This window comes from Telmatherina bonti, assembly GCF_933228915.1.
Source record: "Telmatherina bonti genome assembly, chromosome: 22".
In the NCBI taxonomy this organism is placed as follows: Eukaryota; Metazoa; Chordata; class Actinopteri; order Atheriniformes; family Telmatherinidae; genus Telmatherina; species Telmatherina bonti.
Genome location: NC_136631.1, coordinates 22,283,679 through 22,308,025, shown reverse-complemented (window position 1 = coordinate 22,308,025; position 24,347 = coordinate 22,283,679). Strand labels below are relative to the sequence as shown.

Genomic DNA, 24,347 nt, shown 5'->3' with positions numbered 1-24,347 from the left:
CCAGTGTGCAGTAAATGTTTTTATTACATATAAAAAGATAAAGCAACATTTTTTTTCCCCAAAACAAAGCCAGCACTTTTCTCAAGTGTTAAAACCAGTTTTCAATAAAACAGTTTCCAGATGAAGCGTTTCATTTTTCATCATTCAGGCAACTTGAACAGTGTGGCATTACTGGAGATAAGAGCAACCAGCTACATAAAGAACTCGTCTAATTCTTCATTAAAAAACAAAGTAAAATAAAAGCAAAGGGGCACATTAGCTTTTACCACCATCAACTGGATTCCACTCTGCTTAGTAAGAACTTCCAGTTTAGGAAGTGTACCAGGCAGACAGAATCAGTTCATCATCTCATGTTCTTATTTTAACACACAGAAAACGTCCTACTGAGAGAAACTCATCTTTTTCCACGAACCATATTCACATCATGCCATTAGTGTTAAAGCCTGTGTGTTTTCCCAACCAAATAAGCTCAGCTGGAACTATTTTCCTACATTTTCCAACATTTCTCAACAAATAATTTCCTACTTGATAGTGGCAATAAGGGTATATAAGGTCATGTAGTTAATGCCTATAAATGTTTACAGTCAGTTTCACACATCCTCATACACCAGTCTCTAGCTCAGTGTGGTAGCAGTGGAGATTCAGTACATAATAAATATATCATCACATTATCATGTGATAATAATAAAAAAAAGATTTTAAAGTTTGATTCTATTGGCTCTTTTCCTTTTGTAAGTAATTTTTTTTGTGTATTTGTGGCGCTAGTTGGCATGTTATAATAAAGCTAAATGAGTGAAGTATTTTTTGATTGTCTCTGAGCAGAATGCCACATCAGCATGCCAACAATGCTGGCTGGAGATCAGCAACTGAACTGCAAGAGATGCATGTCGTGTTTGGTGTGTGTAGGAAGGCCAAACCCAGAGCAATCAGAGATGAGTATTTAAAGCACTGTGATGGGGTACTATAATATGCCATCCGTTCACACTCAGTAACAGTCCACAGTTCAGGTCAGTGGGAACACAGTGGTAACTGGTCCCACAGCAAAGGCTGGCTTATTCAGACGCAACAGCTCCAAATGTCTTTATGGGCTTCAAGTCAAAACGGAGAGATGTGGGTGGAAGGCAACCACAGAGAGAGTGAGAGTGAGAGTGAGAACGATGAGGTTGGATGACTGGAGTGATTCTCCTCTAGTCCTCGGCTTCCCCTGATCACCCAATGGTCTTGTTTTCACAAATGCTGGACTCCCGTTAAAACCAATCCCTGACATCCTGCAGGACTCCTCTCCCTCTCATGACTCCTTGCCCTTCTCCAAGGAGCTGTGAATCTTGTCAAGGGTCTTCTTAATGCGCAATGCAGTAAGTCTGGCAGAAGGGTTCTGGTACCAACACTCTTTCATCAGTTTTACCAGAGCAGAGAGCGTCTGAAGGAGAAAAAAATGTAAAAAAAATTAGTCATGCATACACCCACGGTGAGAAGTCCTACAATCAATGCAGGTGCAAGAGCGTTTATATAAATAAGACCAGTATTTTTAGTAGGTTCTCGTAATTCAACTGCTGGTGTTGCAAATTTTAAAGTCAATTATGAGAATACTGCAAAAGAAAGAGATGCAATAACTTTATCATTTTACATATGATAAAATAAAAAAGGCCCATGACCCTTAAAATATTAATTATATACAACATTTGTTGAGATCATGAAATTATAGACATGTTCCGAGTTTGACAGCAAGATTTTTCTGATGTATGTCATATCGATGATCTTGAAAACGAATTACAAAACTTTCTGAGATCAAATTTAAATTTAAATATAAAGAGTACACACTAAAAATGTATGAGAAGAACTTAAAAAAAAAACAACAAAAAAACCTAGAAAAGCACTCAGAGCGCAAACCTCCGCCTGAATCCAGATCACTGGATCACCACCAAAATTAAACCAGTTTTTCCTTTTTACATTTCCAGCAACTCCTGAAAATGTCATGAAAATCTGTCCATTACTTTTTGGGTCATCTTGAACACAAACAGATAAACGCTGGTTGAAAAAAAAAAAAAAAAAGGTCATTCTTAGCTGTGTCTGTGTTCTGAGTGTTTGCCGTAGATGAGGTCGTCCAGTTGGTTTATTTTGAAATGAGGACCGGGTAGTAAGGGGTATGGTAGGGGTAATAGGATTAATTCTTTTTCCTACTCCAATTTTCTTTTTTCTTTTTTTTTTTACATGGAATGTATTATAACTGTTGTATTACTATTTTTATTATCGTAACTATGGAGTATTTATTTTTTTGGAAATTTAATGCTTTACCACGGAGAAGAGAATAAAAAATGAATGAACGAACAAACAAACTAATGAATGAAAACTCTGTGTCCCAGACTTGTTCGATGACAATGTGATATCTATTATGTACATTTCTAGAGCTGCTGCTACCTAGCGGCATCCCGAGGCTGAAAAACCCGCGCTTCAGAACTTTTTCATCCGGGATGTGACGTTGTGTGAGTTTGCCCATTTTATACTTCACAGTATAAGAAGGAACTGGCTGTTTTGAACATGCAACGTTGCTGATTCAGCAAACAAACGCAAGAAGATTAAAAGACAAAAAGGGACAAAACAAGTCATTGTGAGATGGTCTTTTGCCGGCTGGAGAGAACCAACAGGTCAGGTAGGTGCAAGATGCATGCTGAATTAGCCGCTGATAGGGGGCGAGTGACGGGGAAAATGGCAAAAGTTCTATTGTGTCTTTAAGACATGTTGAAAGAGGGGGAAAAAAAAAAACTTTTTGTAACACCATGGGTTATTTCTGTTGCAAATAACACAGTAAAGTGTCAAAATTGACACAAATGTTACTACTTACAGGATCTGAAAACCAACGATTAGGAATGAAAGGCCTCTGCTGCTCCACACACACCACTTTCCTCATGTCCTCGAAGCTGGGGTCGTTTGGCACCTGATCGTAAAACGGAGGTTTGTATTCTTCTACAATACCTGGAAAATAAAATGGATATTAAAACAAAACACAGAAACCATTTTAACCCTGTTGCTCATATCAGAATGCTTCAGTCCATCTGCTGACTATCCTACAGACGGCAGCAATTTATGCATGCACATATCAGCACTTTGATATTAATGATAAACCTTTCAAATATCTGGACATGAGATATTTTCTGCACATATGGTTGAAGTATTACATCATCACACCCCTCTCCTAACCATAGCAGTAAGCTACAAGTATAACACTCACCGTTGCTGTATGTGCGCCTTGCTATCTCCCACAGCACCAGTCCAAACGCCCATATGTCCACTCTCTTGTAGGCATCAAAGCAGTCTGTCTGAATGGTTTCATCCAACACTTCAGGTGCCATATAACGTTTGGTGCCAACCTTCGGATTGTTGCCCACATCCAGCAGGTTGTCTGCTTGCGTGTGGGTCACAGCCAGTCCTGTAACATGCCGTTACATAAAGCATTAAAGCAATTAAAGCATTAAAAGAACTCTATCCTGAAACCTTGTTAAGCGCTGCACACCTAATGCACAAACACATGAGCAAAAAGGAGAAGAAGAGAACAATATGATACTATACTATAAAGAACATGTCAAATTATTGAAAAAACACAGCCAATCTGGAAAATTTTAATTATATTAAAAATCTGTTACCGTGCTGAACATCATTAACATAAAAAAACTGAATAAGCAAAATGCGTAAGCAGGTTCTAGGTGCGTTTCCGTTTCATTAATTGATCATTGCGTTGGTCAAGCAGCTCTTTTCCTTAAAAAAAACAAAACAAAAAAAAAAAAAAAGCATGAAGTGGTAGAATAATTGCTGACCAAGGTCTGCAATGCAGCAGCGCAGCTCCTTGGTCACCAGGATATTTTTGCTCTTCAGGTCCCGGTGTGCGATAGCCGGTTTCCCCTCTGTGCCGAATATTTCTGTGTGCAGGTGCACAAGGCCGCACGCTATTGATGCTGCCATCGCCAGGCCCTCTGACGTCTCCACTGCAACTCGCTGCAGGTAGTCATAAAGTGAACCGTTTTCATGGTAATGAGTGATGAGCCACAGCTGAGTGCTGGAGTTTCGAGACGTCATGTCTGATGCCATGAAGCCTGACAGGAGAGAACAGATCAGATCATCAAGCTGTGTTTGTCTTTAGGGATACAAGCAGTATGCATGTGTGATGATCAGATAACATTGCCCAAAAGGCCAACCAAAATCACGACACACTTACCCAGAATGTTTTCATGCCTCAGCAGCACCGTGTTATAGATTTCTGTTTCTCTGAACCAAGACTTTTCATCTCTAGAGGAGAAGATTTTCACAGCCACATTTTCCCCCTGCCACTGGCCTCGCCACACCTCTCCATACCGTCCTTTACCTGAAGGGGAAAAAATGAAGGTTTGCCCACAGAAAGAGACAGGAAGTCTAAACTTTACTTCTGTTTTCAACACAAACTTGTATGAAACATAATGTGAAGTACAGCTGCAACATGCAGAACTTGACATATGTGGGTTTATTTTCATTCTGGAGTTAAAAATGTGCCAGTTACCATAACAACTTTACAGTTGCAAGCTAACGTAGACTATGGAACATATAAAGGAAGTTTTCAGTTCATATATATTCATACTGCAAGTTATCCACACATGATCCGTCAAACTGCAGGACTCCAGAGTTGCATATGCAAACAGAAATGTGTCAGGTGCGCGTTCAGGGAAGAATGATACTGTGATGAAAATGAAAAGGAGCAGATCTTCTCTGATTGGCTCTGATCCGCAGTTGTACATTATGTGTGTTGGTTTGAAATTGTCACTGACAAGTGTTAGACATCCAGAAATGATGAAGAATGACACAAACAAGAATTTGTAAAATTGGAATCGGTTGTATAACTTGGAATATTGTGGATTTGGCTCATTTTTGGACCTCTGGTGTCCCTCGTATATGTGACGTCATCTGAACGGACAAAACTCCACAGTCTCCTCTAGAAGTTGAGCGGAGGCTAAGAGGCTGACAAAAACACCTGAGATAATTAAAGGAGATGAGAACTAGACAATATACTGGCTGAAAAACATCACCAGAAACCTAAGCAGCCTCCATCAAGCTGACCACAGATGTTTGAGCTGCACCTGGATGCTGTTCTGGGAAGACAAGTAAAGTGACCTTTGACCTTAATAAGAAAGCCTCATACATATACCTCATTCTGGCCCACAACAAGGCAAATAGCCATCAATGTCTGTGAGTAATGATTAAAAAGGATTCTTTAAAATGTATTAAATGAGTTGCTGAGAGTGACAGGGCTAACACTGGAGGGTGTTTACATTTTTACTGGTGTACCCAAAAGAGTTATGTGCACCAGTGACACAAAAAGCCAGTTTGGAGTCATTTACTGCTGATAGATTTGTATCTTAAAACCAGTTGCAGACAAAACAGGTATGTTCAGTCATCCAACAGCTGAGTTTGATATGCTGCAGACTGTATGAGGTAATAATGACTCAACACTGAGACATTTACTGCTCAGGATTTAACAGACTGACAAACCAGATTTTTCTGCTGCGAAGCTGTTCATAACTTCTGATCTAGTTTTTTTGGTTGTTGTTGTTGTTGTTGTGTGTGTTGAATACCTATTTTTCTAGTTTCAACATGATTTTCTTCAGTACTGCTGGAATCAAGTCAAAGACATGTGAATTCCCTTTGTATATGGCTTATGTGTTATACCTACCGACACACTCCACCAAACTAATCTGCCTGGCCACAGTTCTCTGGACAAGGAAAGGAAGACCCGAACCGCTCCCTGATGTACACGAGTGATCCAAGAGGTCCTGCAGACAGAGAGATCACATGTTAGCTGTGTGTTCCCTAATGTTTAAAAGAAGTGTTGTCATGAAGAGTCAATGTGGTAGAAATGACGGTAGGCCATCTGAATTACACTTCAAAACATTCAACATGGATTCAACATGGCCTTCACACAAATAATTGAGTTAACAGTAAACTAAAAGAAAGTTTAATTAAATTATCAGTCAGTCTCAACTAATTTCTATTCTGTTTCGTAGTAATCAGTTGAATATTTACTCAAAGGAAAATGCAAATAAATGTGTTGGGAAACCAACCCAGCCTTTCCATTTAAAAAATGTCCTTTTGAATGGAAAGGCTGTTTTGTTTGCTACAACTTTGTTGTATCTGCTGACTTCAATCCACCAAGATGACGTTTCAGTTTCCACCAGGTTCACCACCGATCTTTGCTGAGAAAATGTTACTCTAAGCTGCTTATCTGCTTGTGATAAAACTGATAAAAAAATGTGCTGGAAGTGAAAACCAGTTTGAATATTATGAATCTGGTTAATTTTCTAAACGAAGCAATGGATTGCTACTCAGGTAATCAACAGAAGAGCAGCTCAGAACCAAACTTCACATTGAACATTTTACCATAAATGATGATAAACTCAACAGCTGACATTATGTACTATAAGAAAAACAAATACCAACTGTGGGAATTAATTAATGACATAATATTAAAATGCACACAATGACTATTAAAAGCTATTCAATTACACTGTTATTGAGTTTCTCAGTAGTAAAAATCGAAAGCCAGTTATTGATATGTTTTTCTGGGAAGACTATTGTGCTTAGACAATCAGGTAACTGAAACACAGTAATTGATTTTCTAGATGTGGACTTCATTTTTCCCCCAGTATAGACCATAGTATGTACGTAGCATGTTACCAAACCTAACTTGCTGAACATACAGTGTGACTCTAAAAGAAAATATGACAAAGTTGGGTTGGAGGTCAATGTTAATGTTTAAGAATCTACTTTTTATTTTTTTTTAAATACCACTTCAATGATGATGCATTACTGCCAATGTTAACTTTGACAACACTGATAAGAAAAAAGAACTTGTATGATGGCAATTTTAGCCCAAATAAAGCTTAAAAATATTTAAAAATGCGTCTAATATTCTATCAACTAAAATTCCTGGTTATTTGGCCAAATTTGATAGGGAATGTGTAACAAAAAGAGATTTTTTTTTCAACAACTAAAACAGCAGCACACAGAAAAATGTATAAAGCTGCATGCAAAACAAGATCAATAAATATTAGCTTTAAACATAAATATTTCAGTTCATCGTCACGAATCAATTAATAGCTTAAGTCTTAAAAACATCCAGACAAACTATGACTACAAGCTGCTAAACGCTTTGAGTAAATCAAACCATCCAAAGTGAATCATGTCTTTAACTGCCGCTGCTTTTCCCATATGACTCCGTGTTAATGGTTTCCACAGTAAATTCTATCATCCTTACCGCTAAAGTGCTGTCTCCCACATTGGAGGTGATGAGACCATCTATGGCTCCCTGCTCTGTGTCAAACTCCTGGAGCCTCTGAAGGCGGCCATGGTGGAGCCTCCTGCAAGCCAGCACTGACACCACAGACAGAAGAACCAAAACTACCACAGGGCCAAGTACAAACAGAGCTAGTGTCTCCACACGATACTGAACTGGTTCACCTTCCGGGGCTGTGAGAAAAGGTAGAGAGAGGAGAGCATCTTTAGGAGATTATATTAAGAAGACAATAATCCCATTGCCAGTTTTCATGCCAATATAAAGCTTTTTATGATCTACTGTATCACCTGATTTAAGAAGAGACATTAGTGAAGTCCTGGTGGTGTTGCCATTGCACCTGTCTTGGGAACAGCAGAGAATGGCCTGGTGGGAAGATGGAGCTGTGGAGCACTGCAGACGGATTTTCTCTGGCCCCTTCAAACATCCACGCTCAAAAACAATCTCACTGCTACTAAATTTAACAGAAGAAAAGCACTGGGTGCCGTGGCATTGTGTGGCCTGGGGACATTTGGGGCCTTCACAAAGACACACTAGATGTTCATCTGAAAAAGACAAGAGTCCAATATGCATTATGAGAAATTAAATGTGAGTGCAAGAATGAAACTGTTCTTTTCATATTATATATGCATTCCTGGTGCAGTCCTAACAGCTGGAAGTCATGTCAGCTATATAACACAAAAATATATAACCTGGATTAAAGTATATACTCTTATTTGGGATTTGGAATAGATTTATTCCCAGCTTTGAAGAACAGCTTCCCAATAACAATGAAAAGATGCAGGAAATATGCAGCATGTTACACATAATCTTGAAGATTGAGCACTAAGAAAGAGCAGACAGCATGCAAGAGAGGAAGCAGCACAACAAAATGAAGGAATAACCGTAAGTGCAGTACCTGAGCCCTCAGCTGATGTCTGCAGAGCCTGCAGAAGAAGCAGCACAAGGACGTGGGCACTGAAAATACCCATGTTTCAGTGCACTGGCAAACAGATGGGGAAAAGAAGCCAGAGACAGTTCAAATGAGCACACTGCTGCAAATTGGATAATCACATTTACTCCCTCTATATTTTCTGATGATCTAGTCATAGCTTCAGACAGTAATGAAGTAAACAACTGCGATGAACTTTGTGCTGGCTTTTCTAATCTTAATCACACTATTAATAATATTAATAACAAGAACTGGAATAATTAGAAATGCAAGAATTACCGCTCATTTCGTCTCTAGAATTATCTCAATCTCAAGATTAATAAAAACCATTTGGTTAAGCAGTTAATAAAGGAGCTGAAGAAGAAAATCGATCATTGTATCTGCTCATCTCTCGGCTAACAGTTTAGCATGGACATCTTTCATTTCAATGTCACAGTCCCAGTTTTTATAAAAAGTCTATGAACGAGGAAAGCTATTGACAACTTCTTTGTCTCCAACCTCACAGAAAAGGTCTCGGTTTTTGCTGCGGCTTACAGGCCATTAACAGGCGGCTTTAGTGGCCCTCCACAGGCGCCTCAGAGGCGCCAGTCAGACAGACGGCTGCCCGATGCCGCTAGCCCCGCAAGCTAAGCTAGCCGCCCGGCACAAAGCGCAGACTGCTGAGGACTCCTAAATACATGGAATAAAAACGCCCACATACCTGGCACACACCAAGCAGAACTTCTAACTCATTCTGGAAAGTTCCTGTATTTGCACATATGGTTCAAACAATCATGTCAGCTTGATTTGAAAAGCACGAACAGCAGCAGGGCGGGCAGCCCAGCCCACCATCTGGCTGTTTTCCTTTTCAGCTACCTATGACGTCACCAAAACATTATCTTCGAGATGCATTATGGGGCAGCAGAGTCCTCCAACAGGTTTTAAATACCACAACATCAGATGTACCTGATAATGTATCTTGCCATTCTTATTGATAAATGTATGTGGGTATATTTATGTTTTAAGGTTATTGTTTTAAATTGTTGTTTTATTGTCTTCTTTGTGACATCTGCTGAATTTTTTGTGCTGTGAGCAGGGCCCTGGGCCCAGAGTGCTCCAGGGGCCCCCTTCCCCACCCAACATGTGAAAATTGTGAATAATACACTGTGAAACGACATTTTCTAACATCTTTCAGCCAATGGTACCAATGGCAACACACTGGACACTGTGGTGTAACTATCTGGCTTTCACATACATTTTATTTTGTGTCCAAACTGCTGGCGTTTTCCCTACGTGGACCCCTGGACCTGTGCCCATACGGCCCATTGGATAATCCGGCCTTGGCTGTGAGTTTGTCTTCATTGTGTTTTCTTTACTCTCAGATCACATAAAGGGAGTTGGGTTTTTTTTTTTTTCAAGAAAGTATCGTCCATCATTCAGTTCTAAAATTTTAGCATACAGTGACGAAATAAGTATTTAAACACCCTGAAATATTGTCAAGTTCTCCCACTTAAAAATGATGGAGAGGTCTGAAATTTTCATCATAGGTACATCTCCACTGTGAGAGACTTAATCTAAATAAAAAGTATAAAAAACAAAACAAACAACAATCCAGAAATCAAATTGTATGATTTTTATATATTTTATTTGTAACCAAACTAACCAATTCAACCAAGTATTAACCTGTCCTATGTTGTTTTGTTTACACCCTACAACCAACTAATCTCATCTGAAATGCCTGCTAACTTCTACAACAATATTTCAATCGTGCTGAGGTCTGGAGAGTGACCTGGTCACTGCCAAACGTTTTCATCCATTCTGGTGTGGATTTCCTTCTGTTTGGGATTACTGCCTGGTTGCATGACCCAGTTTTAGCAAAGCTTCATTTGATTGACAAATTGCCTCACATCTAACTGTAGAATAATTTGGTATGCAGGGGAGTTTATAGTGAACTCAATATCTGCAAATTATCTAGGTCCAGTGGCTGAAAAGAAAAAAAAAAGCCCACATCACTGCCAATGCCTGACAGTTAATGTGAAGTGTTTCTTCTGTATTTTGCCATTTTAAGAGAGAACAGATTTTTTCTTGACAACCCTTCATGACTGGCCACTTATGTTGTCTTGTTTTAATTGTACTGCCATGAAGTTAAACCTTTTCAAATGCAAATTGCTGATGGTCTGTAAAGGCTGAGGTCTAACATTTTGGTTCTCCACATTATGACCTTGGTGTGAATTGATGAAATGCCCACTCTTTCAAAGATGGACAGACATCTTGTTTTCCATTAGAGAATGATCTACACAATAAAATTATGTTACTCCAGACAGTTTGGAAAAAACATGTAAAACATGAAAGTTTATTAAATGATGCAATATTCATGAAACAGTAAAACAAACATCTAACACTAGCACCTTCTTCAAATCTTAAGACATGCAAATACAATTAAATAAATTGTTAATCAATCATTATAATAATACATCACTGTTTGGAATCAGTATTCTATAGCTTCTTTTTCAAACTACTTGCCCCACGATACACAAAGTCATGTGCCCAGGTGGATTGTAAAGAAAAGTCAGAACTTGTTAGCTGTTTCAAAGTTAAATTGTATAAGTATTTTAAAGTGAAAATATTCACAGTACAGTATATTCCAGTTCAGAGTAGATAACTCCTTAGTAAATGCTGGGCTGCAGAATTTTCCATGTAACTTATTAAACATCCCATAACATTTTCTGTAAAATATGCTCGAAACCGCTCACTGTCACTTTGAAATGTGTTACTTTGTAACAGTGTCAAAGTCTAATGAGATGCTGATGAAATCCTTTCAGGCTGAAGCTTTGTTTGCTTGTGACTTTTTAGATTTGGTAAAGGAGGGGTGCATGAGTTCAGTCACTCCAAATACAAGCTGTATGACTCACTGTGACAGCCTCAGAGAAGAAGGGAACTACATTATATATATATATATATATATATATATATATATATATATATATATATATATATATATATATATATATATATATATATATATATATATATATATATATATATATATATATATATATATATATATATATATATATATATATAATGTAGTTCCCTTCTTCTATATATATACTGTACTGTGAATATTTTCACAGTACAGTGAAAATACTCACATATATATATATATATATACATATATATATATATATAATATATAATATATATATAATATATTATATATATAATATATAATTATATATATATATATATATAATATATAATTATATTATATATATATAATATATATATAATATATAATATATAATATATATATATATATATATATATATATATATATATATATATATATATATATATATATATATATAAATATACATATACATATACATATATATATCTATATGTATATATATATATATATATATATATATATATATATATATATATATATAAATATACATATACATATACATATATATATCTATATGTATATATATATATATATATATATATATATATATATATATATATATATATATATATATATATATATATATATATATATATATATGTATATATATATATATATATATGTATATATATATATATATATATATATATATATATATATATATATATATATATATATATATATATAACTAGGCTTTTCTTATGATTTCTTCATCAGTTGGGTCTTGAAGGGTTAAGCGGAACAATGCAAGTTAATCAACATCAGTATATATCAGTGTTTTATGTTTATATCAATGACACAAACATTCTGAATAACAGTCAATGTAGTCCCAAAGTAGAAAAAACAACAAGACCACAAACAAAGAGATAAAACAATAAAATCAAAACAAATGTACAGCTGATATACAAACATGGCAAGAATTGCAAATAGGCACAGGATGTCTGTTTAGCCATTTTTTCAGATAAAATTTGGAGATGGAATATGTAGAAAACTTAGAAGGAAGTAACCTTAGCTATAATTTACTTTCTTTCATAGAAAGTACAGCCAGTCTAAATGTAGAACATTTAAATAGAACGACAAGGTCCCCTCTTATGGTTGTCCAGGCTCCACAGTTTGTCTTCTGTTTTAAAACATCATTTAAAGGAGGAAGCATGGGGAGAACCTTGTAGATAAAAACAATCTAATTTCATATATCCAGTTATAAAAACTAAATACGAGATACTGCTGTAGGACGTTGGAATGATAAAAGGTAATGGTTTCTTGTATTTTTTTTTAGAGTTTTAGAGCTTAATCTCTATCAAATTAAGATTAGTTGCTCTTGTAAAGAACCAATTAGTAATGCAATGTTCAGTGTGGGACAAAATCACAGAATGCTAATACATCAATTCATTCATTCATTCATTTTCTAAACCGCTTAAACCAATTCAGGGTTGCGGGGAAGCTGGAGCCTATCCCAGCTGGCTTTGGGCGACAGGCAGGGTACACCCTGGACAGCTCACCAGTCCATCGCACATCAAAAATATCTTAATTTGTTAAACATTCTGTAATTGAAATTTACCAATGTTGACCAATTTTTAAAAAGTGACCTTTTAAAGTCCATGCATCGGTGTACAATATTTATTTTTAAATACCTGTAAGTCATTAATGTTAGACAGTTTATTTCTCCTTTTACATGCACCAATAATAAGAGAACAAACTACACTGCCTTCTCTGGGCCAGCACTGATTTATATTTTTATGCTCAAAGTGAAACTGAAAACTGTTCTGTAATCTGAAGCATAAAATTCCAAGATCACAGATGCCAAAAATAAAATAAAATTAAATTAAATTAAAAAATGGGGTAAAAAAAAAAGAGACATTCTGGCTTTTTAGCTGTCCACAGTTTAAAAGGCAGCTTCTGTGATGGCATGACATGCATTCCTGCGCATTCCATAGGTCACCTGGATGTCTTGTGAAGGCGCCATGAATGTCCATGCTTTTGAGCAACACATGCAACCATGCAGACAAAGTCTTTGTGTCAGAGCAGTTTCAGCTACATTATGTTGCATTTCCTCCTTATAATCATGGTTTAGATCATTTACATGACATCAAACACAAAATATAATATTTTAAAAAGTGAACTGATGCTGTATCATCATTTGCAATATTGAAAGTGTTAAGAGGTTTCAAAGTTTGTTTACTCTCACTGGAAACCTCTCAGAAGCTCACGTTGCTGTCGAAGCAAATGTGAGCGTTTCATTTGAAAAGTCCCTCTGTTCCTCCATACACTCGGGTGTTCAACAGATCAGATATCACATCCTACCCTTCCCTTCTCTGCAAAAGAAATGCATGAAAACAAATGTGAGCTTTCATCTCCTGGTCAGTCATGCAGATCGGAAATTGCACAACCATGCAACTAAAAAATGGATCGTGATATAAATTAATTTAGCTCTTCCACCTGTCATGAACTAAATACATCTTAGCTGGCTTGGTGAATGTTCAGAGAAATGTCAGGGAGTTTTGTGTGTGTGTTTGCGTGCCAAGAGAGTGAGAGAAAAAATATATAATTGTGTCCAATGGCTGATGTGAGTTCCCTCCACTGGATCCATTGGTCATGAACAATAGCCAGTGCTGCTTGTTCTTGCTTACCTGGGGCTTCAGTCTCCAGTGAGTCCGAGTAAGACCCAGCCAGTATCTTTTCTCCACGAACACCGCTCCAGCACAGAGACACATTGTCTACAGCTTTTTTAATTAAAGACCGCTGGTTGACACTCTGTGCCAGCTGACCTGAGCGACTCTGAACCCACATGTGTCTGCCACAATCCCCTCTCCACAGAGTATACGTATCAGTGGATAATTGGAGGGAGAAATGCTATACTGTATCATGAGATGGGGGAAGGATTATCTAATGAGGACTGGTTTTAGAGTCAGGGATGGAGGAATAATGCAGTGTTTTCTTCTTTCTACATTAACCTACCAGCCTCACTCCCTTATTTTATACCTCCAATCCTTGTTTAAGGTTATGAGAGAAGGAGGGGGTAGCTGAATTACGCTTTTTTTCCCCCTGATGAAAGCTACCTGCCCCTCATCTCTGCTGAATTACAGAATTAGTTTGCAGCAGGTTTCCAGCCAGAGCTGACATGGAGCATCCAGAGAGAAGATTGTATGTAGCTTTCCTGCTTTTTCTGCCTCTTCTGAGTGTCAGCTGTGTTTCCACCCAAAAATCCACAGGTACACTCATTTAAGAAGATTAAATAGACTAGATAATGTTCAACAATTTTTTACTTTAAACGTTTACAGAGATTTCAAAGTGGTTAATGAAGTGATATCTTTTTCCTCCTTGAGCAGTTTACTGGTATTGATACTTTTACTTGGATATTTAAAAGAATGTTTCAAGATAATTTTTACTCATTTTGAATCTTCTCTGTTGTTTTGCTGCTGGTTTAGTCTCTTGGTGTGTATTGTCGGATGCTGAAGAGCAAAAGTGTCTGGACTTGGCCGGCAACGCTACAGTCCAGAATGTAAGAGGAACACTGCGGTGTGTCCGTGGCCTGAATACAAGGGACTGTATGGAGAAAATCAAGGTATGCATTTATAAATCTAAAAAGATGTAATCTGCGTTGTAAACCAGTCATCTAATCACCTGAAGACATGCAATCATTTCTTGGAGAGGGTGGACTATAGAAGAACATTTAAAGTTATTTTAAAGTTACTTCTCATCTTCTTAAACCATTTCATTTTTCTGTTGTCTTTAAAAAAAAAAAAAAAAAAAAAAAAAAAAAAAAAAAATATATATATATATATATATATATATATATATATATATATATATATATATATATATATATATATATATATACATATATATATCTTATCTGTTTTGTTATCTGTTTTGCTTTTATGAAATGTCTTCAGTTTAAGGAAGGAGCAAATCACAACAAAACACAAAATCAGGAACAAAACCAGAAGTGTAATAACATTTTGCAAAATGCATCAAAATATAAATATACATTTCAAAATGAAGAGAAATAAGATAAAATACAAGCATAAAACTCATTAATTAAGGAAGAACCTTGAAATTTGAGGTTTTTAAAAAAAATAAAAAAAAACACAATACGGAAATGCAATGATACAAAAGGATAAAGAAAAAAATGCAGAAAACACTAAATATTTTTTTAAATTTTTAAAGCACTTTAAAGCTGTGTTTTATAGTCCTTTTTAACGCTGTTTAAAGCTTAAAAATTTTTTAAGCAATCAAAAGCTAATTTAAAAAAAACCCCAAACATATATAAAAAAACAACAAGAGAACTAATGCAAAAAGAAGCTACTGAACCTTTATGCAGATATCTCTGTACAGCAGCTGGGTATTGCTGTGTTGTACATTGAACACGTCTGTTTTCCTCAGAATGGGACAGCAGATGCAGCTTCCATGTTTGCAGATGACATCTATGCAGCAGGACTCTGCCATGGCCTGGAGCTTGCAGCAGGAGAGTCCCACAATGGAGTAGGTAAGTTGCACATTAGAAGTCTTTGACATTTATTACAGGAAAGAATTTCAGACTGATGTGTGTTGGTCCACAGATGAATGATATGAAACAAGCCGAAGTTAATGATACAGAGGCTCATTTATCTTTTCTCGTTTACTTCTCTCCTGTGCCATCAGATGGTATCAGCTACTATGTGGTGGCAATGGCCCGTCGCTCCTCATCAGACCTGTCCTTGCTGGAAATGCATGAGCGCAGCTCCTGCCACCCTGGCATGAGAACCACAGTGGGGTGGACTGTTCCCATCGGCTACTTGGTCAACACGTCCCAAATCAGCGTAGGAGAGCAGTGCAACTTTCCCAGGGGTGAGGCTTAGTATGACAGCTGTGAGATGGGGTGTGTAGGTGTGTACTGATGTGTGGAAGGGAAAAGGAGAAAAGGGGAATCAGCACAGTGGAGCAAAGAGGAGAACAGAGAGAGGCGGGATGTTATAAATACTTCGATGTGATGGTAAACACAATTACACACTTCATATTTTTTACTTTTGCAGTTCCATGGTCTGTAGTTCAACTCCTCACAGTTTAGATAAGACCTTTGTTGAAGTCTTCTGCGATTTCACTTCAAACTTAGGTGACCCACAAGCCACAGAGGTGCATTTCAGGCAGGATTTTCCCAATGTTAGAAAATACAAAATTGCTTTCTTCTGCAGTAAACAAGTCATGGCGTGCCAAGCCAGTGGGAACGGAAATGCTCTTTAGCCGCTCTCCTTTTACTCTGACTAGTTCTCTGTTTTTATTGCCAGTGGTGGGGAACTTCTTTGGTTACAGCTGCGTGCCCGGTGTTAAGGACCCGCAGCACGATCCCAAAGGCATCAATCCAAAGAACCTTTGTGAGGCCTGTATAGGAGATGAAAACGACAGACACATCTGTGCCAACAACCACAGGGAGAGGCATTACGGAGAGGCAGGAGCACTGAGGTACAGCACTGACACCGACAACATGGGAAATGATATGCTTAGATCCCCAGTGGTGGGGTATTTGATATGTCATTTTATATCCATTTTAGTTATAGATAATGTGCCTGATTTAAAATAATACTGCTTTTATAATAATGATACAATGATGAATAGGTAATTTGCCTCTTTTTTTTAAAGTCATGAAATATTACATTAATAAAAACTCTCCCCTCATTAGGACTATAATCATATAAAAAAGAAAAAAAGACATTGAATTACTAGAATGATCCATTCCTGTGCAGTGTAATTGCTTTTTAATGTCATTTCCATTCATTGCCTGCATGTTATAATTATTGATAATGGAATGTCAGTGTGTTGCTGTGCAAAGCTGCTGTGTAAAAAGATGTGTGTCATTATAGTTATTATGTTTGAGATGGGAATAAAAGGACTACAGATGATTTAACAGTGTGTCACATGTTTTTTTTTTTTTTTTTTTAAAAAAAAGGGGGGATGAAACTGTGGTGATTTCATTTTCTCTCTAGGATGTGAACTGTTGTATTTTTCTTTCAGGTGTGTAGCTGAAAACCTCGGTGACGTCGCTTTTGTCAAGCACACAACAGTCTTTGATAACATGGATGGTTAGTGTCTATAATCTTGAGGTTTTAAAGAATACACAGCTGATGATGAGTTCATTTACAATTGCTTGGAACTGGCAAAGAGAAATTCTCTTTCAAGACACAAGATGTCAGTATGTGTCACTGTTTTTTTTGGCGAATCCAGAATGTAATGAACAAATGATTTGATGCATAATGTCTGCTTTTAAAAGTGAAATACATTAATGATAGGAATTAAAGAAGTTGAAAGAGACAAAAAAAAAGAAAGAAAGAAAAGATCTTAAACAAACTGGAACAACAAACATGGAGGCAGTTTTGTCCAGCTAGTGTCCTCATTCTCAGTTTACCGCATTGGGCAACATCCAAAATTAATGGTGATCATTATCGCCGTCACGCTACACGGACTCTGCTGGTACAGCTGAGAAGGAGCAGTTTGACAGCAGATCCGCCGACACTGCAGCTGTTTAACGAAGCATGCTTTGTCATATGGTTCAAAAATGTCCGTGTCACATCAATTAGGAAAGGTCAATAAAAGCAGAAGGTCTGTGCTGATACCTCAGGACCGCATAGCTCCAAGGTGGTCTACCACTTTGCACATAATTTTCTTGTTTTGCTTCCATTTTTAGATTCTTAAGCTCATCAGTCCAAGTTAGGATGTGAAATAAAATCCACATATGAAGTCGACACATAGTTTCATTTGACAAAGAAACTATTTGATGAATGTCTCAGCATGACAAATGAGCATCTGGTCAAACACTTTTAAGTTTCTCTTGGCTTAAAGTAGGGATGCACCGATCCACTTTTTGGGAGTTCCAAACCGATACCGATGTCTGAAATTTGAATATCTGCCGATAACGATATTTGCCGATACCTAATCTGGTTATGTGAACATTATTGTGACTATGGTTATTATTGCTGTCATAGCTGTGTAGGATTTCATTAGGTTGTAATAAATTACCCATCCTTTCTGAAATTACCTCACCAATACAATTATAATAACATTACAGATCTAACAGTTTCAACTACCGGTAGTTTTATTTTGATTTGGCACATTTTACCTAAATACAGCTATACATGTCTGGTTTTGAAACAAAGATCTCGCTTTTAGTGTAACAAAAAACATCACATTTTAACATTCAAGGCATTTATTTCTTTTACAACATGTCCAAAGCATGTCATCAAACACATCTGTGCTGGCTTGACTAGTGTGGCATCTGGTATCGGTTATAGTATCTGTACACTTTTATTAATAACAAGTACGAGTACACATGCTTGGTATTGACCCGCTTGGTACATCCCTAGCTTAAAGTCATCACATGTTATACATCAAATCTGCTCATTTCACATACTTTCTAGCACCCTTTAATAAATCCCCTCTGCCCAGGTAAGAACCAGGAGTCCTGGGCTCTGGACCTGGAGCTGGAGGACCTGAAGCTGCTGTGTCCAGACGGAACAGAGGCAGGGCTGGATGAGTATGAACGATGCCACCTGGCAGCAGTCCCCGCCAATGCTGTAGTGGTGCGGATGGAGGATAAGTGCCGCGTCTGGAAATACCTGGAACGTTTGCAGGTGTGTGAATTGTTTGTGCCTATCCCCACATGTGTCTCTTTTATTTCTGTGGATTTAGTGTTATTGATCAGAGCATTTCACTATGTGAGTGTCTGCGAAAAACCCCAGTCCTTCTTCTGTAGTGGTGTGTGGGAGACGCCAGGAGGACTGATACATTCTGTGCCGATCTTCTGGCTGCACATACATGCAATCTCAAAAACACATGTGCACAGAACACGCCAACGCAGATTCATGCATGCCCTCATGCATTAAGTGCTGTCACACGCTGTCTTTCTGTTGCAGAATGTGTTTGGCAACGCCACAGTGGGCTTCAGTCTGTTCAGCTCAGTAGGCTATGGCCAATCCGATCTGCTCTTCAGTGATGCCACCCACCACCTGCAGAGAGTTCTGAGCAACTACACCTCTTGGCTGGGCCCCACTTACATCAGTGTGCTGCAAGCCTTCGAGTGTGAGGGTAAGAGCGATGATGTGCACCTATTTGCTTGTGTTTACGTGGATTTGCTGATGAAGAGTGGGTGGCTAAGTGGCTTGAGGAGCGTTGTCTACTTTGTGTGTGTATGTGAGCATAACCACTGCAGCTGCTCTCATTATTGCACATTTCCTCCAACAGGCTTCTGCTGATGGAAGAAAGGGACGAGATCCAGCGCATCAACTTCCACCCCATCCTGCTGTCTCCATCCTCCAGTTCTGCCTCCCCTCCCTGCCATCTGTGTCCCTCTGACTCACTATCTCTCCTTCTTTTTGCTCTTCATGTTTGTTTTCTGCCTTCATCTCACCAGCCGAATCTCTATCATTATATCCCTGCCCTCCTCCAACTTAGTGTGTCCTCTAACATGCTGGCTGGCAGGGTAAGACAGGACTAAAAAAGGTTAATCAGATATTAAAATGCCCATGAAACTGAACGTGATATTTTTCTAAAAGCACATCGGGAAGAAAGAGTAAGGAATATAAAGGAATATGATTGAAATATGTGCCAATAAAGTCAAAAAGACTTAAAGTTGATTCATTTCAAAAGAGGATTTTGATCAGGATTTAAAACATTAAAGATGTTCCCTTACAACCTAAATGTATTTACATCCTCCAAAAACTGCTTACTGTTCCTACCCCACATTTGTTGAGTATTTTTTTTTCTGCATTTTGTAAGCTTCAGTACACCCCCTCCCCCTCCAAACAGGGTCTGTCTCTGGCACTGAACAACTGGGTGCTATTAACTTTGAGCTTAGGAATCTCAGTTACTGTAAGTGTATGTGCGTGTATGGGTGTGTAAGTACACACAGTTTCCCACAGCCGTTATTACCCTCGCTGGCAGTCTGGCATATTTTACTGTTTGTGTGTGATGGAGGAGAAGTGTGTGCGCCTGCATTTATGTGCTTATGTGTCAGTGTTGATAGGATTGCTACTTTCCCATGGCTTGTGTAGCTCACTACTTTGGATCACTGCTTTCTCACGTCTGATATGGTGGGCCGGACTGTGTCAGCTCACTGTGCAGTGTAACACTATACGGTTAGGAGAAGGGGAACCGAGGCTTGGGTTGAGCTTCAGTGACCAATAACAATCTGTTTGCATTGCTTAGATTTCCCAACATGTTCTCATTAAATTTCTGTCTCTGCTTATTTACATAAACAGTTGTGTTTACTCTCTTTAAAGTGATTTAGACTCTAACACTGAAACAATGGTGAGATTATTGATCATGATGGGTAGAAAGAGTCACTAACAGGAGGATATTTGAGGTTGGGGTTACTGGTAGGTTTTAGTCAGTTCAGTTATTTATGAAGGCATGGCGATCATTTATTTTTCTGACATGTTTAAGGCACCATAGCTTTAGAATCACAGTAAAACCACCAACCAGTTTATGAGCCAACTTCACCTGATGAATCATGTACTGTAAAATGCATAGCGGACTTTAACTGTGTGCTTTTCACATAATGTCCACTATTTTTCTTCCCCCTTTCCATGCTGCGCCGCTGAGCTCAGATATAAATTGATAAGCTGGATGAAGTTCTCGTCAAGCTGTGTTTTTGTAACTCAATAAGCTGGAAAATTCCCCAGCTGGTGCAAGAGATCCAGTTGCAGGTTGTTTTTTTTTGGAGTCTGCTCTGACAGAAAACTGACAGCCTTCAGTTTTAAACTTAGCCATCTGTGTTTTTTTTTGTTTGTTTTTTTTCTTCAAAATGATCTCTGGTTTGTACCATTGGTGCTGTTTGTTTCTAAACTGTTGTCTGACTGCCTTAAACAGAGCTAAATGTAAATAGTCCTCACTGCCTGAATGTGTAGAGCTGCAAACTTTCTCTTTTCAACCAATTAAATGAAGAATGATGAAGAAAATAATCCTCTCTTCCTTTCAAGTTGACTTCTAATTATCCTGACACAGCTAAATAATATCTGTGTGGAAACTAATTACTGCCTGATATATCCCTCTTGCTCCATCACACGCTCTGCCTTTCACATGCACTTAAACTCAGAAGGAGCCATTTTGCATCTTTTACCTTATTCCTTCCTTTTTGGGAGTAGAAAAAAGTAACAAGAGGACAAATCAGGATAAAGAAAAGTAGAAAAAAAAATCAAAATTCAATTCCCAACAAAGTAGTTAAATCAGGACAATGCAATCATCACTGGGCGTGCTGCACAGAAACGGACCACTCGGGGCAGACCCGTTGCCCCCCATAGCACAGCTTCACCTCATTTACAACATTAATCCTTCAGAGAAAGCCAGTTCATGATGGAGTAGTACCATTTAGCAGCGTGCAGATACTGTAGATTGAACTGCACTGCAGCAGAGGGCTGCAATCACTCTCCGTCCTCAGCTCTATCACTGCCCATTTTGCTGTAATGCACCAATAAAAATAAGTATAACAGTGTCCGTACTGTCCTCGCAGCCTAAAGGTGTGGATGGGAAATAGAGGAAAGATTGCGAGAGCTAGTGGTGGAAAGTCATCATAATTTACTAGTTTCATGTTTGCATTTATACAATTTGCATGAAAAACACACAGAGAGGGGAAAAAATGGGGTTTAACAAGGGGTCACCACAATCAAACAAAACCAAACAAAGCTTAAAAAATCCAGAAAACCAAAGAGAATCAACATCTTACATGAATCATTTTTTACTTTTGCAGATTTGTCAGAGCCTATATAACTTGTATTTATTTTATAAGCGTTCTCTGGTTAGTTGCTTCTGTATTACTTTCCCATGAAAATCTGTCACTGACTAAATTTCAGCCAGCTTTGTCATTAATAGTGTAGGAAAAGAGGGACTTCCTTGTCTTCACCACTAGCTGTATACTACATGGCCATCAGCTATCACTACTGAGCACTAGTCTCTGCCTCCAAAGCATTTCATGAAACACAAAATGAATACATTTTCCACAAGTCATTTTGGCTTTTATTGGCTTGTTTATTTCCAACTTATCTATATGCTGTTTTTCTTCTTTTCAGAAATAATTTCCCAATTCAATATATAGTCCTATGAATCTTTAAAAGTGCAGTTTTGGACATTTGCTACAGAAAGGCTGAACAGTAATTTAAAACGGCACTTCATTAACCAGTTTTTGACATCATAGCAGCTTTCTTATTTATTCAATCAATAATAGTTTACAGACCATTCATTCCTATGGGGATCTCTGCAATGTTCAAATCTAATCTGGTTTGTAATTTAACTCTGCTACAATGTAGAGCTTGAACTTTGAGTGTTGGCTTATTTTAAGACAAATAAGTTTACAAGCAAACAGCAATGGCGGGGCCACAGGGGTTGCCATCAAATTCTTAATGCCCAGTTGCAAAGGAATGCAGCGTGTAACATGACCATGTTCCTGACCATAATGCAGCATTCATACCACATCATATCTCAAACTATTTGCAGAGAACAATTATAAAAGTCGTGTAACCACCACATGGGATCACCAGGCAAGTTTAACTGGCCAAGAACGTTGAAGAAACACAGATAAGAAAGTTTATCTTGTTTGCTTGTTGCATTACATGACCATGCTAGACTTTTCTTTTTACACACATCTACCTTTTCCATGTCAGTGTCTCTGGCTGCCCTCCCCCTCATCTAAGAATCCTCACTTAACAGTTTTAGGTCCAATTTTCTCACAGCACTGCTCATCCACAAAACTTTAAAGACAAAAAAAGTTGTAACAATAAACCTTTGAAGATCTTTTAACATGAAGGTAGAATTCATGCTAACTTGCAAATTGTGATTTCAAATAAAATGTAAAGAGATCAGCTTTAAATATACAATATTTCTGAATTCAAACTGAAGCAACATCAACATAAATATAAGATCTGAACGCTTCCCACTCGTTGCGAAGTCCTGTCAAGATGCATGAGTGTGAATTTGTGCAGACGCAGACAAGCTAGATGACAATCTTGCTTGTATTTGTGGGTGTCTTTATCTAAGCTGGCATGGGTGATGGCATGGATGGGACACAATTTGACCAGAGGTTGTGAGGCGAGAACAGCAGAGAAGAGAGGCATGACAGTGATGGAGGGAGAAAAGGGACGAGAGTGACAGGTAATCCATCAGAGGCCTCACTGTCATTACTCAATTACCACCCATCCTTAGCACTCTTGATAACCTCAACACACATAAAAACAGTCAGTCACACACTCACACGTGTGCGGAAATTGTGGGAAGTTGCATCAGGTTTGTGTATCCTCTTACAAAAGGTGGGTTTGTGTGGTGTGGGTGGTGAGGTGAGACAGAACACAGGACTTGGCTCCAGTTCCTCATATGCTTTTAGTGCAGTAGACCCTTAAATCTCCACTCCTTACTCTCTTCAAGTCCTCTTTTCTCCCCCTCACATCTCTCATAACTATTTCTGCCCCTAATCTCTTTCCCTTGGCTTCAACCATCTAACCCCATCTTGCTCCCCTCCTCTCTCTCCATCCGTTCCCACCATATCCCCTTCCTCTGCTCTCTCCTCCCTCTCTTCACAGTTCATTCCATCTCCTGAGTCCGGAGCCGATAAGGAACACGGCGTATGATTAGACGCCAGTGACACCAGACTTATCACTCTACTCTCCTACAATGCTCTCCAGATCGCTTGCACAATAAACTGCAAACAGAGCAAACTCGAACACACATTCACACACATACAAGGCTCATGAGACTATCACTTCCAAATGTGTTTTTGTGCTCGGTTTGTGTGACGGTGCATGGTGCATCCATAATGATGCATGTGCTGGGTGAAAAATGACCGCGAGTAGCAGATTGCAGAGTGTGAAGCAGCAGGGAGGAGGATGTTAATGCATAGTGGGTGTAAGTGACAGTGGGTGCAACATGAGGCTGCAGGCTCAGTGTTTTTTTTTTTTATTCATACACAGAGTTGTAGATGCCAAACGCTAGATGGCACTGTCTTCCCAGAGCTGTGCAGTACATCACCATTTATCATGACTTTTCTCTCATCTATAACTACTATATTGCCTCAGGGAGTGCGTTTTACTGCGGCTCCTCTGTTATCATGTTACTGCTTTGTGTCTTGGCATTCTCCTCTCTACTCACGTGTCCTTACATATCCTTTCCTCCTTTTTTTTTTTTTTTTTTTTTTTTTTTTA

At 38.1% G+C, this 24,347-nt stretch overlaps 2 protein-coding genes across 2 annotated transcripts in view; one reads left to right on the top strand and one right to left on the bottom strand.

The window, feature by feature from the left end:
- Positions 1-6: 6 nt before the first annotated feature.
- acvr1l (activin A receptor, type 1 like) lies at positions 7-9,080 on the bottom strand. Its single transcript, XM_079262521.1, has 10 exons — positions 8,944-9,080; positions 8,211-8,294; positions 7,603-7,857; positions 7,277-7,488; positions 5,696-5,795; positions 4,211-4,357; positions 3,813-4,088; positions 3,230-3,427; positions 2,843-2,973; positions 7-1,420 (listed from the first exon to the last, which is right to left on the bottom strand). Exons 2-10 carry the CDS (start codon positions 8,281-8,283, stop codon positions 1,289-1,291), a joined length of 1,524 nt encoding a protein of 507 aa, XP_079118647.1. The 5' UTR covers positions 8,284-8,294; positions 8,944-9,080; the 3' UTR covers positions 7-1,288.
- Positions 9,081-14,311: 5,231 nt separating this feature from the next.
- Positions 14,312-24,347, top strand: part of otomp (otolith matrix protein) — a gene marked incomplete at both ends in the record, with an annotated part of 133,087 nt that continues 123,051 nt past the window's right edge. Inside the window, 8 exons of the mRNA XM_079261625.1 lie at positions 14,312-14,402; positions 14,619-14,755; positions 15,577-15,679; positions 15,835-16,020; positions 16,458-16,632; positions 17,182-17,249; positions 18,610-18,794; positions 19,077-19,248. Of these exons, the coding sequence (XP_079117751.1) occupies positions 14,312-14,402; positions 14,619-14,755; positions 15,577-15,679; positions 15,835-16,020; positions 16,458-16,632; positions 17,182-17,249; positions 18,610-18,794; positions 19,077-19,248 (1,117 nt within the window). The remainder of the gene's footprint in view (positions 14,403-14,618; positions 14,756-15,576; positions 15,680-15,834; positions 16,021-16,457; positions 16,633-17,181; positions 17,250-18,609; positions 18,795-19,076; positions 19,249-24,347) is intronic.

Bases quoted from the DNA above. Each gene is read 5' to 3' on its own strand.
- acvr1l (XM_079262521.1), bottom strand. From the start codon at position 8,283: ATGGGTATTTTCAGTGCCCACGTCCTTGTGCTGCTTCTTCTGCAGGCT. The intron at 5,796-7,276 runs GTAAGGATGATA...CTCTGTCTGCAG, and splicing joins TGGGAGACAGCACTTTAGCG to GACCTCTTGGATCACTCGTG. The intron at 4,089-4,210 runs GTAAGTGTGTCG...CTCTCCTGTCAG, and splicing joins GAGGCATGAAAACATTCTGG to GCTTCATGGCATCAGACATG.